This window comes from Somniosus microcephalus, chromosome 5 (genome assembly GCF_052327205.1).
Source record: "Somniosus microcephalus isolate GS21.2 chromosome 5, FLI_Smic_1.0, whole genome shotgun sequence".
Lineage (NCBI taxonomy): Eukaryota > Metazoa > Chordata > Chondrichthyes > Squaliformes > Somniosidae > Somniosus > Somniosus microcephalus.
Window position 1 is genome coordinate 65,706,545 of NC_140991.1, and position 15,089 is coordinate 65,721,633.

A 15,089-nucleotide genomic window follows, 5' to 3' on the forward strand; every position below is an offset into this window, starting at 1 on the left:
AAGCTGGTATAGTTTGTAAAAGAGGGCATTTTGGTTCTCTTACTACTTAGTGTGATCTGTTTTATTATGTAAATCTCCCTTAGTTTGAGAATCATTAAAACTTGAACTATAGACTTGCTCATAATTAGTGTTTGATTCTTTTTGGTGTGGTCTGTGTAACCAGTAGTACTACAGCTATAAGAGAACTCGATTTAAAAGAGACTTGGTATTTTTTTAAATTGAAACTATACTAGACAAATATCTGCAATCTATAATGAGTTATTAAGCTAACATACCCATTCCAATTTGAGAGCATCTCGTGGTTTCTTCAACCATATGCTTAATGTAGTGCAAAAATTGCAGGGATCTGAGACCTCGACGCTAACATTCTAAAATGAATATTATTTGTAATGACAAGGCAGTTTCACTGATCATTTTACAGCTAAACATGTTCGAGCAGCTATGTCTCACTGCTGTCAGCTTGAATATAAACAAAGGGAGTCTGCAAACTAAGCAAACTTAATTAGAAAATAGTGCCAAATAATAGAAATGATTGACTCTGACTTTGCCAAGATTTCTCTGGTTTATCACTTCATAAAAATAAAAATCCTATTTTATATAGTTCAAAATGCTGACCAATAATTACATGGAATTACAGTATTCCAATGCCACATTATTCATAACATGATGGCATAACTGTGACACCTAAGTGTACCACTGCTGTCTGGTTTTTTTTCCCCCTGCACTTCAGGAAGGGCTCGCATTATCTATGCTATTCCCCATCTGGCAGTTGCCTTAAGCAGTTCACATGCCTGCGGAAGCCACCTGGGTACACAAACATCTCCCAGATTGTTGGATAGCAGGAGCAGAAACTCCAACTGGCTGTTTCCTTTTGCAGCCCAAGGGCACAGAACAAAACTAGCACCCTTTCTGCCACCCCAGCTAACTCAGTACAGATCACGAATCAGACTTGGGACTCTCTCCAACATGGCTCCGCTACATGCTTGCTTTATTTACCTCCTGAGCCAACTGGGGAACAAGTCGTACTTCATCGTATGCAATCCTCACTGTTGTGCTAGTGAAACAAGTCTGAAGTGCCAACATTTATGGCTCAAAGTGGGTCTGATTTGTCCAACTATATTTCAAAATATTTGATACATAAGCTTTCTATTTATATGGCATGATGCTTCACACAGAAGAATTCTGTAAAAATTTGAAGAATTAACCAGAGGGAATTTGGATGTGATGGGAGAGTTTTGGTTGCAGTCCTAGTCCCACTCAATTTACATTTGGTAGTGGGGGTTGGGAGAAGTTTGACACTTTATTTGGTACATTTTTCAGTAAGTATGCGTATACATTAATCACGTATGCATAGTTCCTATATTTAGTGCAGTGAAACAAACATAGTTTACATTTTAAAGATAAATTCAATTGATCTGTTTTCGACATTGATTTATCAGAATTGTTACAAATCAGGAAATGGTGGTGGTTCTCGCTCTACAGTCAGGTTAAAGCTTGATTTAAAAAAAAATCAAACGCCAGTTTTGCATCACTATCGAAGTAACAGAATAATTGAAATATTGCTTATTCTGCACGATCAATATAGTTAAAGATCAAGGGGTAGTGTTTCCGCTAGGTGCGCAACTAGCCCAAAATTGGCCAAACCAGCTGCAGAAGATCGAGGAATTTCAAGTGGAAATGACATCCAGCTCAAATAATTTCTGCCGTCGTTTGCGCGCTGGTTTAAAAAAAAATAGCACTGGAAGCTGGCTCCGCCCCCAGGTGGAATTAATCTCCCTGGAGTTTCTGCTAACTGCACCCCTTTGTAGGCCTTTAAGCTTTTTTTTTAGGTGCAAGGGTGCTAATAGAACCATTTATAAAAAAAAAAAAAAAAATTTTTTAAATCTTAAGTTATTAAGAAACTGACTACTGTACACCAATGAAACTAGTACAGTAAACTCTTTCATATCGGCACCTATGGGACCGGGATGGTGCTGGTTGATTAAAATTTCTGGGTAACGGAGAGGCATACCTACCAAGGTACGAGACCACCGTTACCCGGCCGCAGGTGCTGGAGCCCCGGTTACCCGGCCGCAGGTGCTGGAGCCCCGGTTACCCGGCCGCAAATATACAGTAAAACCTACCTTTGGGTTCCTGAACCTACTCCTGAATTTTGCCGGTTATTAGAGAATTCCGGATATTTCGGTGTCGTTTAAACGAGAGTTTACTGTAAATGGTTCTTTATAGTTTTTTTAAATCATTTTTTGTTAACTAGAATCAGGTTACTCAAGTGATAAACCCATTTTCAGCTGTATTAATCAAACTGCACCAGGTTACCTTTAAATATATCAAGGAATTTTTTTTTTAATGCAAGAAGAAAAAACAATTGCGTCGTAAGACGCTGCTTGATTGTGCTGGTTCGTGGAAGAGTTTGTGTTCTGTGATATGCAAATGAGTTTGAGTGGAAGCTTGAGCAAAAATTCAGAAAATTAGAGCAATTTTGTGCCCGGATCGCCAATTCCTCCCAGAGCGGAAACTACCCCCTAGCTTGTAGTGTGCACCTGCAGGATGTCGCACCTGGACTGTTACTTCCATTGTGACACGTTAATCATGTAAGTGCCATCATTCTGTTTGTATTGGTTAACTGTGGTACTAAACGGGCAAGAAAAACTACCACTGTCCAATGGGAGCCACCAACTCTCAAAGAACCAATCAAATGCCTGCAAAATACTCAGTGCTTTGAGCGAGCATTTTACTTTCCACAATATCATTAAATGCTGGGGGATAGGTAGAGTAACCAGTCAGACACAGTAAACTTGTCCATAACTGTTAATGCTTCCAAATAACTTTTCCAGTGACTTCTTTCCCTCTTTGGAGCTTGAATTATGCTGCATTTTCCAACTTATACCGTGTATTTGGATCTTGCTTAAATGAAGAGGCTTAATCAAATAGCAACCTCCAAGGATGCACCACTGACACTTTGTGCATGTCATACTGGTGGACCATAGCTCCCAAAATTCAGCTTTAGGCTGTCATCTTCTGAATTCAATACTAGATTGGCAGTGGGGGCACTTACAAATGGGAAGTCATGGCATGCTCTGTTGCTTCAATCTATCTGATTTTGTGATGGGACAGAAAAATTCTCCCAGATTCGGCCATCTAATTGGATTAATGGATAAAGCATGTAATTACACCCACTCCCTCCGTTGGTGTTTGGTCCCTGCAATCCAAGCTTCTGACCTTGCTGGGCAGGGCCAGCCAGTCTTTGCATCTTACTCCCTGTGCCACATGCACATAATACAGACTGAAAATAACCTCATTGCAACATCCAATTCAGCCATTGAGTTGGCAGTTAAATTTAGTTTAGATTATGGTTTCAACCAAAGCTCATGATGAATCGACGACGACTTTCCTCCAGACGCTTGTACGCTGTTTCCTGCAAGGGGAGGCACTTAGTAATGCATTGTGGGATTTTTCCATGCCGCGGCCTGTGAATTATCTGGTCCTGTTTTAACATCGTGTCCATTCATTGTGTTCATATTTTGTTACATTGTGCAATGTATTTTCACAGTCAAGTCCACTTTCTATTCCTATGCCCATCATCTTAACTTCATTGACCAGTGCGCCCTCCCAGCCAGGTTTTTTTCCCCATTTGTTGCCACCTATTATTCTTGCTGAGACTATTTGCAATTTATTCAATGCCATTAGTTTCATGAGCCTTGGAGAAGGGGAAGTCTCGGGTTACTTGTTCAAAGTAATCCCCCAGGGGTTGGTATTGGGACAGTTGCTTTTCTTGTTATACGTAAGTGACTTAGACTTGGGTGTAAGGAGTATAATTTTTGAAGTTTGTGGAGGGTACAAAATGTAAACAGTGAGCAAAATAGCAGATTTCAGGAGGACATAGACAGGCTGGTTAAATCTGGCAGATTTAATGTGGATAAGTGTGAAGTGATGCACTTTGGGAGGAACATCATGGAGACGCAGTATAATCTAAATGGTACTATTTTGAGGGGGTTGCAAGAGCAGAGGGACCTGGGGGTGCATATTTGCAAATCCTTGAAGGTGGCAGGGCAAATTGATAAGGCAGTTAAGAGAGTGCATGAGATACTTAGATTTGTAAATAAGGGCACTGAATACAAAAACAAGGAAGTCATGCTAAACCGTTACAAATCACTGGTTCGGCCTCAGCTGTTGTATTGTCCATTTTTGGGCACCACACTTTAGGAAGGATGTCAAGGCTTTGAAGAGGGTGCAGAGGAGGTTTACCAGGATGATCTCAGAGAAGAGGGGGAGATTGGAGAAGCTGCGATTGTTCTCCTTAGAGCAGAGAAGGTTATGGGAAGACCTAATAGTGATATTCAAAATAATGAGGGGTTTTGATAGAGCAAGTAGGGAGAAACTGTTTCCTCTAGCAAGTGGGTCGATAACCAGAAGTCAGAGACTTAAAATAATGGGCAAAAGAACTAAAGGGGACATGAGAATTTTTTTCCCCAGAGGGTTACTATGATCTGGAACACACTTACTTAAAGGGTGGTTGAATCAGATTCCACAGGAACTTTCAAAAGGCAATTGGACATGTATTTGAAGAGGACTGATTTGAAGGGTAATGTGGGGGGCGGGGAAGCTGAGGTATGGGACTAAATTGGGCAGCTCTTTCAAAGAGCTGATGGGCTGAATGGCCCCTTCTGTGTTGTAAAATTCGATGATTTTATATAAAGCTAACTTGGCTTTTATATTAAATATAAGGTGACCGAACGCACTGCCTTAAGACACGTGGATTTAAGACACATGGATTTTAGCCTCAGTCTCTCGAGTAGCTTTGGGTTAACCCCCATGTTGGCCTGAAATGAAGGTTCCATTGATGTGAATGGAGCTGTTGTGGAATGCATGCCTCTTTTTGTAACAAATGAGTGGCTGAGAAGGAAGACAGACAGCTGAAATGACTAATCTCTGTGAAGGCTGAAAAACTTGCATATTAGGATTAAAGAAAATCAATAAGGTTGAGTAAGAACTTTGAAAGGAAAGTTCTCTTTTTTTCTCTGCCGTCATCTCCTTTTATAACTTGGTTGCTGAATTATCCTGGCATTACCTGTAATTTCGACCCTTTTTCTGTTGCTCCTGGTCTTTTCACTCCACCGCTGGAATATTGAAACTCCCCCCCCCCCACCCCTGTGTTCGCTTTGCAATTAATTTCATTGTTTTTTGGTGTCAGCTGTATCTTTAGTGGTAGCACTCTCTTCCGAGTCAGAAGGTTGTGGGATCAAGTCTCACTTTAGAGACTTGAGCACAATCCAGGCTGACACTCCAGTGCGGCCCTGAGGGAGTACTACACTGTCGGAAGTGTCTGCTTTTGGGCTGCAATGTTAAATCAAGGCCTCTTCTCCCCCCTCAGGTGGACATGAAAGATCCCACAGCAGTATTTTGAAGATCAGGGGAGTTCTCCCTGGTGTCCTGGCCAATATATAGCCCTCGACCAAATCACTAACTAGGATTATCTGGTCATTTTCATATCTGGTCATTATCACATTGTTGTGTGTGGGAGCTTGCTGTGCACAAATTGGCTGCCACGTTCCTGACATTACAACAGTGACTGTACTTCATTGGCTTTAAAACGCTTTGGGACATCCTGAGGTGGTGAAGGACCCGATGGCCTGGAATTTGTGGTCAACAGTGAAGAGAAGGTATTATGCTTTGCACAAGGATCTTGTGATCCCTGTGTTGAGAACTTTGGGTTTTCCAACCTTCAATTCAAATCGACGCAGTGCAGTGGGGATTCCCTTGTGCAAACTGCTGTGATGGCAACAGGCTGTCGAAGCAGCCAATCAAAAGGCAGAATTCTCTCAGACAGCAAATAAGGAAGTGAGTAAGCTCTTAAAATTCTAACTTTTTAAAAATGTTAGCAAAAGAAAGATTGGGGCTCTTGTGGGGAGGCAAACCTGAAATAAAGGTGGACAAACTTTATTTAAATAAAAAAATAAATAAATAAATATTTTGGAACGTTTAAATTTAAATTTTTATTAAAATGGACAAATTTCACTGCATAAAATTTTAATTAGTGTTCTAGGCCCATAATATTTTAGCAGTAATAACTGTCAAAACCCCAGTTACACCTAATCCCTTTGGGTCTAACTTTTAGTGGGGAATTTAACCGCGTACTTACTGCGGAAGAGCCAAAGTTTTCGTCGGTTTCCCTGATTTGGGTGATCACACAGATTGCTGGCTCGATAGGGCGTGGGGTGGGCACAGCGCAGCCTGTTTCGGAGCCGTCGCTGACAAACCGCAACTTCAGGATTTCTGCATGCGCCAGATGCTGAAGTTGCCGTCGGTTTCTAAGGTGGAATGATGGCAACTGCTGCCAATTCGCAGTCGTCCTGACCACAAATTCCGGGCCAATATAAATGCAAGTTTTAGATTATCCTCTTGTCGGAATAGCAAGTTTAAAAAAAAAAAAAAAAAGCGACTTCTGAGCAGGCTAGGAATAAGTTGTCTGATATCTCCCTAGGTTGATAGCAATGTGCTGTGATTAAATTATTTGTAATTTTTACCCTCTTGTGAGAATTTGGGCCATTTTGTCTCCTTGTCACTTAAAACAAAATTTTAAAACAATAACAAATGCCACTTTTTATTGAATGCTGCATTTACAATAGATTATCACAGATGCAATCTTAATATTTTTGCTGACGTGTACTTGCATTTTGACATCTTCAGTGATTTTCACAACATTTTAATCCATGTGTAAGACTTTGTTTAGTAAATGTTATCTATCTTACAAACTGGAATATGCAAAATTCCATGTTCTAACTACTTTCTGTGTAGAGATTCTTTTTCTAACCACCTCTTTGGTGGGCTAAGTCGCCTGTTTCTGTGCTGTTGTGTGCATGATTTTGGAGGAAACCTGTACTTTTTGTGCACCCAAGGTTCCACAAACAGCAATAAGATGAATTAATAACTGTTTTTGGTGTCTAAAGGATGAATGTCATCCAGAATACTGGGAGCACTCACTGCTGCTCCTTTTTGAATAGCATGGAATCTTTTAATGTCCATCTGAACTGATGGAACAGGCAGTTGGGGGCCTCAGTTTAATGGTTCTAACAATGCAGCACTCATTGTTATACTGGACTCATTGAGTCATGGAGTGGGGTGACTGCACCCAACTCTGTCAAACTGCAGCAGTTTTCTTGAGCTGCTTGTGTGTGGAGTATTCTTGCAGAAGCTCTATTATCTAAATTTGTTTAAACAATTTGTAGGATAACCAAGATTTTTGTTGTTGTAATCAACCTTGTCAAAGATAAATTTGGTGGGCTTTCTGGGTGTAGGGCTTTCGGGTGTATGGCTCACTATTACGCCATATAGTGGGGAGGGTTTAAACTAAATTGGCAGGTGGGTGGGCACCAGCATATAGAAGTAGATAAGAGGAATAAGGTGCATAAAGGAGGGAGAGTGTTGGATAGTACTAGAGAAGCAAGACTAAGAAGGACTACGTGGAATACAAAGACAGGCTTGGAATGTATGTATGTAAATGCACAAAGTGTGGTGAATAAGGTTGGTGAGCTACAAGCACAATTAGCCATGTGGGAATATGATGTGGCAATAACGGAAACGTGGCTTAAAAATGGTGAGGACTGGGCACTTAATATTCACGGATACAAGGTGTTCATAAAAGATAGGGAAAGAAAAAAGGGAGGTGGGGTGGCAGTACTGATTAGAGAAGATTAGTGTTGGAAAGAGAGGCTGTCCTTGAGGGGGCAAGGACCGAATCCATTTGGTTAGAAGCAAAAAGGGTATGATAATGCTATTGGGGGTATTCTATAGGCCTCCAAATAGTGAGAGTTAGAGGAGCAAATCTGCAGGGGAAATCAGATGTGCAAGAACTAGTGGTGGTATTGGGGAACTTTAATTACCCAAATATCGGAAGGAGGGGGAGGAATTTCTGAAATGTGTTCAGGAAAACTTCCTTGACCAGTATGTTCTTGGCCTAACTAAGAAGGAGGCATTGCTGGATCTGGTGCTGGGGAATGAGGTGGAGCAAGTGTCTGTGGGAGGACACTTGGGTAAGAGTGATCATCGTATCAAGGTTTAGGTTAGCAATGGAGAAGAGCAAGGAGCAATCTACGGTAGAACTTCTAAATTGGAAGAGGGCTAACTTCAATGGGATGAGAGGGGATCTAGCCTGTGTATAATGGAACCAAAGATTGACAGGAAAAACTAACGGAACAATGGGTGATCTTTAATGAGATGTTGTTTCAGGTACAGGCTAGGTACATTCCAACAAGAGGGAAAGGTAGGGGTACCAAAGCCAGGGCTCCTTGGATTGGATGACGAGGAAGGTAGAGAATATGATGAAACAAAAAAGGAGGGTGTATGATGCATGCCAGGTGAATTCTTCAAGGGCGAACCAGACCAAATATAATAAGTTGAGAGGGGAAGTGAAGAGGAAAATAAGACTGGTGAAGAGAGAATATGAGAATAGAATGACAGTTAACATAAAAGGAAATCCAAAAGTCTTCTACCGGCATGTAAATAGTAAGAAGTGGGGTGTGACCTATTGGGGCTGAAGAAGGTGATACAGGTAGACTACCCTTTATCCGGACTTCCGAAACCCTCTAAAAACCGAAGGTTTTTTCGTTCAGCGTAAGTCGTGCGTACGAACGAAAAAACCTTCGGTTTTTAGAGGGTTCCAGTTTTGGAAGTTCGGATAAAGGGTAAGTCGTGCGCACGGCCCCGACAACCGCCGACCCCGCCAGCCCCGACAACCGCCGACCCCCCCCCGCGGACCCCGCCGGCCCCGACAACCGCCGACCCCCCCGGCCCCGACAACCGCCGACCTTCCCCCCCCCCCCCCCCGCGGACCCCGCCGGCCCCGACGACCGCCCCCACCCCCCGCGTACCCCGACTGACTTACGCTGAGCGTCAGCGTAAGTCGTGCGCACGACCCCCCGCCGACCCACCTTCCGAAATCCGAAATTCTCCTTTATCCGAAACTCGGCTGGTCCCGAGGTTTTTGGATAAAGGATAGTCTACCTGTATATGCTTAGAGGCGCAGGTCGAGGCTAGAATACTTAATGAGTACTTTGTATCGGTGTTTACTAAGGATGCTGACAAAATATCGGTAGAAGCGGAAATGGTAGAGGTAATGGATGGGTGAAAATTGATGGGCGAAAATTGATGGGCAGGATGTACTGGAAAGGCTGAATATGTTTAGAGTGGATAAGTCACCTGGCTTGCATCACGATGGCTTGCATCGCAGGTTGCTAAGGGAAGTGGGGTTGGAGATAGTGGAAGGGCTTGCCATAATCTTCCAATCTTCCCTAGATATGGGGGAGGTGCCGGAAGATTGGAAAGTGGCAAATTTGACACCATTGTTCAAGAAAGGGTGTAAGGACAACCCGAGTAACTACAGGCCGGTCAATTTAATATCCGTGATGGGTAAGGTTTTAGAAACAATAATCAGGGAAAAAATTAACAGGCACTTGGAGAGGTTCAAGTTAATTAAGGAGAGCCAGCACAGATTTGTAAAAGGCAGATCGTGTTTGACTAATCTAATTGAATTTTTTGATGAAGGGAATGCAGTGGATGCTACGGATTTTAAGAAAACGTTTGCCAAAGTACCACAAAAGGCTGGTTAACAAAATTGAGGGTCAGTGTCAGCTTGGATAAGAAATTGGCTCAAGGACAGAAAACAGCGAGTTGTGGTAAATGGTTGTTTTTCAGACTGGAGGATGGTAGACAGTGGTGTTCCCCAAGGGTCAGTGCTAGGACCACTGCTTTTTTTGTTACATATAAATGACTTGGATATTGGAATACAAAGTAAAATTTCAAAATTTGCCAATGATACCAAACTTGAAGGTGTGACAAACAGCGAGGAGGATACCAATCGACTGCAACAGGACATAGAAAGGCTAGCAGAATGGGCAGACAAGTGGCAGATGGAATTTAATAGAGAAGTGTGAGGTGATGCATTTTGGCAGAAGGGATAGAGAGAGGCAATATAAACATAATTGCACCATTCTAAAGAGTGTGCAAGGACAGAGGGACATGGGGGTTCATGTGCTTAAATCTTTGAAGGTGGCAGGACATAGTGAGAGAGTAGTTGGCAAAGCATATGGGATCTTGGGCTGCATAAATGGAGGTATCGAGTAGAAAAGCAGGGATGTTATGCCTGAACCTTTATACATCACTGGTTAGGCCACAACTAGAGTATTGCGTCCAGTTCTGGTCACCACACTTTAGGAAGGATGTGAAGGTCCTAGAGTGGGTGCAGAGGAGATTTACCAGAATGGTTCCAGGGATGAGAGATTTTAGCTACAAGGTTAGGTTGGAGAAGCTGGGGTTGTTATCGTTGGAGCAAAGGAGGTTGAGGGGAGATTTGATAGAGGAGTTCAAGATTATGATGGGATTGGATAAGGTAGACAGAGAAAGGCTGTTCCCATTAGTTGATGGTACAAGGACTAGGGGGCACAGATTTAAGGTTTTAGGCAAGAGATATAGGGGGTATGTGAGGAAGAACTTTTTTACACAGCGAGTGGTGAGGACCTGGAACTCGTTGCTGATGGTGGTGGAAGTGGAGATGATCAGTGATTTCAGAAGCAAATTGGATAGGCACTTAAGGAAAATAAACTGCAGGCTACGGGGATAGAGCGGAGGAATGGGACTGCCTATTGCTCTACAGAGAGCCGGCACAGACTCGAATGGCCTCCTGTGCCGCAATGACTGACTCTAGTGCATACAGATCAGGAACATCTAAGGTTTGAGTTGTGGTTTGTGCTTTTAGTCGTTAACCAGGGTGGCAGCAGGGTCACTACAGTAAGCATTGGTGTCACTCGTCTAGGGAGGAGAAAGATCAGCCAAAATGTCATTGTCCAATCACTATCTCGTGACTCCAATGAGCGAGAGTGAAGTGATCAGGCTTGGTTTCAATTTCTTTGTCTCTCATTGCTCTCTTCACCCCCAGGGTTCAATAGCTTGTCAGGCATGCATAAAGGAGGAGGTTCTCCTGGGTGACTTACTGGAGACCTGCCTACACCTTTGGGAACTGTGCCTAATCAAGAGACTGCCTTGAAGTTGAAGAAATGACTGAAATGTGTGCTTTTTTTTTTCTTAAGTTGTGTTCAGTCTTAATTCAGTATCTTTCTGCTCCGATAGTGCTTACTGGCTTGAAAAGAATCATTGTTTAATACTTGTTCCCCAATACTTGAAGATAACATTGCGTTTGTCTTTGGTAGGACGTCATGTGTAGTACTCTGAGATATTTTGTGTGTGTGCGTGTATGTAACTTAATTGACTTTTATTTTTTGGATTATAGAGTTTGTGTAGTAAATAATTAATTGTACCCCTTTATAGGATTTCTTTGTATTCATTTGGTGTTCAGTCAGTAACTATGTTGGACTGCAACTTGCTTCAATCACAGGGGTTTGTACTGTACTACAGCACCTTGTTCCTCCATCTATCCAGTGCATATTGGCTGGCACACTTGCTGAGTTTAACCCATTGTGATCTGCATTGAATAAACACAAGATAATTTAATTGCAATGCTTACTGCACTTGGAGGTTCTTCTGACATGGGGAAAGCTCTGTATATATGGTAGCATCTTCTGCTGATAGACTCTGGGAGTAGCAGCATTGAGAGTCAGTGGCCCATGGTTTGCTCAAACATGAACGAAAAAGCAAATTTTCTTTTGAGAACTGTAAACTTCAGTTACATTTGAAAATTAGCTGCAGTTAAGAGTTTCTCGACACTTTTTTTGGTGTGCGTACTGTCGAAATCTCGACTCCGAGTAAGACTCTAAAACACAAGCAGTACCATCAGATTGTCAGTTTAATTTTTACTTGCACAAGGAGAGAGCTGCCTGGACAAAGGCTAGGCCAACATCACTAAAGGACATTGGCGAATGCAGCATATTTATACACTCAAACAAGCAAGCGTTCCATAAATCACGTGTAATGGTATTGTATTATTTTAAACAAATTAAGATTTTAAACAAATTAAGAGTTTGCACAAGGACAATCAAAAGGTCAGCAGGACAGAAATATCTCCAGACAAGGTTAGTTAATCATCTATTCTGTCAGGGGGTTCTGTCTGAATCTTGTTACCTGATGCGCCATCAATAACTCCAGAAGACTAAGAGTTAAACTTATAACAAGTAGGCTTTTATTAACAAAAGAATACGAGCATGCCTCTGCTGGTAGACCGATCCTTAAAGCCAGGGGGACTGGAGGTCAATCACCTTTATACCTGGGCTTAGGGGTGGAGCCAGGGGCGGAGCCAGCTGAGGCATGCCCAGACATGTTCTGTACAGGCAGATTAGTGGTTTACCACATTACCAAAATGATTTACTTGCTCATGTCTGATCATCTTATTACCAAGATGACTAGCTTACTCAATAGTTTTGCTTCTTTGTCTAGCGACGATCATTAATAGTTTATCTATTCTATAGCCTTATGCCTCCCTTGTGCTAGTGAGTCAATTATAGCTGTTATCACATCCTCAATGTGGGTGGGTATTATGAAAGATCTCTTGGTCCTGGACATGTTGTGACACATTTACTTTTTCTTGCTTTAGCTACAACCTAAGCAAGTTTGTTCTTTTACTTGGCCATTTTATTCTACCCAGCATGCTAAGTATAATGTCAATTTCCACAGTACCTTCGCTTTTACTGCCTCCTTCCTTGGGATTCCAAACTCACTCATTGTAATACAGGGAAGTGTGTTCTTTCAGCATGGGCTACTGTAATGGCAACTTACTGCTCGCTACTCTCTCTCTCCCCTGGTTCTGATAGAAACTGGGCTTGCTGCCAGAGGATTATTATATTATATCAAGACTGTTTGTTTATTATAACCTAACCCAATCTACTCAATTTTTTTTTGTCCGCCTGAGGAACCTTTTGAAGTTCAAGGTAAATGCATTCAGCCCAAAGTTCACGAATTGCTTTATGAAATGTATTTGCGCGCACACTACTTTTTATACAATTTTTCTATTATTACTTGGACAAATTTCTCTCCAAGCAGCCAGTTGCAATGCAGTTTCTATCTATGCGTTGTTTAAATGCTTCAGTGATTTAGTTTGTCGGTCAGTTTTGTAAGCTTACTATTGCTATACTTCCTGAAGTTATATTTAAAACTAGTACATTATATTGCGATGTTTCTTTATTAACTGCTATAGAAATTCAGTCCCCTGAGTATTCTCTTTATCTTACAGGCCCAAGACAAGAGAAAGGCCCTTGAGGAAACAAAAGCATACACCACCCAGTCCCTTGCGAGTGTTGCTTACCAGATAAATGCTTTGGCTAACAATGTGCTCCAATTGCTGGATATTCAAGCCTCACAGCTACGGAGAATGGAGTCTTCCATTAATCATATCTCCCAGGTAACAGTGAAATTTGAGAGTGTGAATTTTCAGGCAGGATATGATGCACAGCCTCTTTGTTAACGGGTTCTTTGTAGATGGATCATAGAGCACAGAAGTGAAGTTCATCATCATAAATTTACTGTGTGGTTTTCTGACTCTAATCTTGAGTCTTGTATAGAGCTATACATGAGTTTTTCTGAAAGTACTGTATTGCAAATATTGTTAGGTTACTGTTATGCTGGGTGAATGAGAAGGCATCAGTTGTGTGACAATTAAGTTTTCCTGTTAATTTTTAGTGCGCCATAGACTTCTGGTAAGTAACTCTGTATGCAACATGCCTGTTACCTGCTAAAACAAAGCTCTGGTTGTATCCTGCCTAAAACACATGAACGCCATAAAATTGAGTTTGTCCATGGTATAAATGAACGGAATTGTACTGAACCTTTTCAAGGTTACAGAATACCTGTATTTTCATGAGGTATTCTGATTCTTTTTGCTTTTTTGGCCCTCTGGCAATAGTTTGCTATAATAACCAATGACTGCAACACAATATTTGTCTAGTATTTAATGGTATATACAACAAGATTCAAAAATTATTCTGTCTCCTTTCTGAAGTTGAGGAATCAATTTGTATACTTTGCAGCTATTTCTAATAAATTGGGATGTTGTTGCAGCCTAAGTAATGCACAATTTTTGATGCATATAAACCAATATTTACTATATTTTTAGCAAATATATGACTGGTATTTGTACCATGATTTAATTTTGCATCTGATTGCAAAAAATGTATTATCTCCCATCTTTATTTGCTCTTGCAATTTCTTTCCTTGTGATTCACATGTCACCTGGTGTACATGGAAATGTTATTTTTTTAACTCTTAAAGCACAGAATTACCTGTCAAGACTTTTTGATAGGTTTCATTGGAAGTATGATCCAAATTAGAATAATATTACAGGAAACTTTCTGGTATCCGGCACGGACGGGACCGACGTGTTGCCGGTTCATCATCAATTCTGGATAACTGAACGCTATAGTAAAAGATACGGAGCTCAGAGCTCCGTATAAAGCAACAAACCAACAGCTTCAAAACAATCGGCACAAGTTGCAAACGCCTCTTTAGCTTAGCAACAGCTTCAACTACACCCTTGCACAGCAACAAATGGAGTAAAAAAAGTAACTAAGTTTATATAAAAAAAAAAAAAAAAAGTTACCTGAACCGACTCCTGAATTTTGCCAGTGGATAGAGCGTTCCGGTTATTTAGGTGCCGGTTAATCGAAAGTTTCCTGTACTGTACTGTTGGGAGAAGACTTGTGTTACTTAAATTCCTAACTGCTTGCACTTAACATCAAAGTTTGTAGTTAATTTTTCTCTGCTCTGCCCAGGTTATACCCATTCTTTGTTTTTAACTTTAGTAGTCTAAAATTAATTTAATTTCGGTACACTTAACTGCTTAAGCATTGCAATTTATATTTTTTTTTTCTTGAGCTTGAAGTATCCCAATATACCATCTGGAATTAGGATGCACATTGAAAAATAGTTTACTTTAAGTTAGGGTGGGGAAATACCCAGAATTCACCCTCCTCAATGATTCAATCACTCCTGTTGAAAAATGCATGTGGCTACAATTCTGGTGAGAAGAGAATTGCGCTTGACAATGATGCCTTTACATTTGAATAGCTTATAACCACACGACATGTAGGCTTGCATGTGAAGAATGGTCACTTAGGTGAGGTACTGGAGGACTACTGGCACTAGTAAAACCA

At 41.3% G+C, this 15,089-nt stretch overlaps 1 protein-coding gene across 15 annotated transcripts in view; it reads left to right on the top strand.

The window, feature by feature from the left end:
- Positions 1–15,089, top strand: part of abi1a (abl-interactor 1a) — a 113,728-nt gene that overhangs the window by 16,112 nt on the left and 82,527 nt on the right. For 14 of the 15 annotated variants that reach the window (XM_085987726.1, XM_085987716.1, XM_085987719.1 and 11 more), the window contains exon 2: positions 13,175–13,342. The exons of the other annotated variant lie outside the window; for it this stretch is intronic. In XM_085987726.1, the coding sequence (XP_085843852.1) occupies positions 13,175–13,342 (168 nt within the window). The remainder of the gene's footprint in view (positions 1–13,174; positions 13,343–15,089) is intronic. 15 annotated transcript variants of the gene reach the window in all.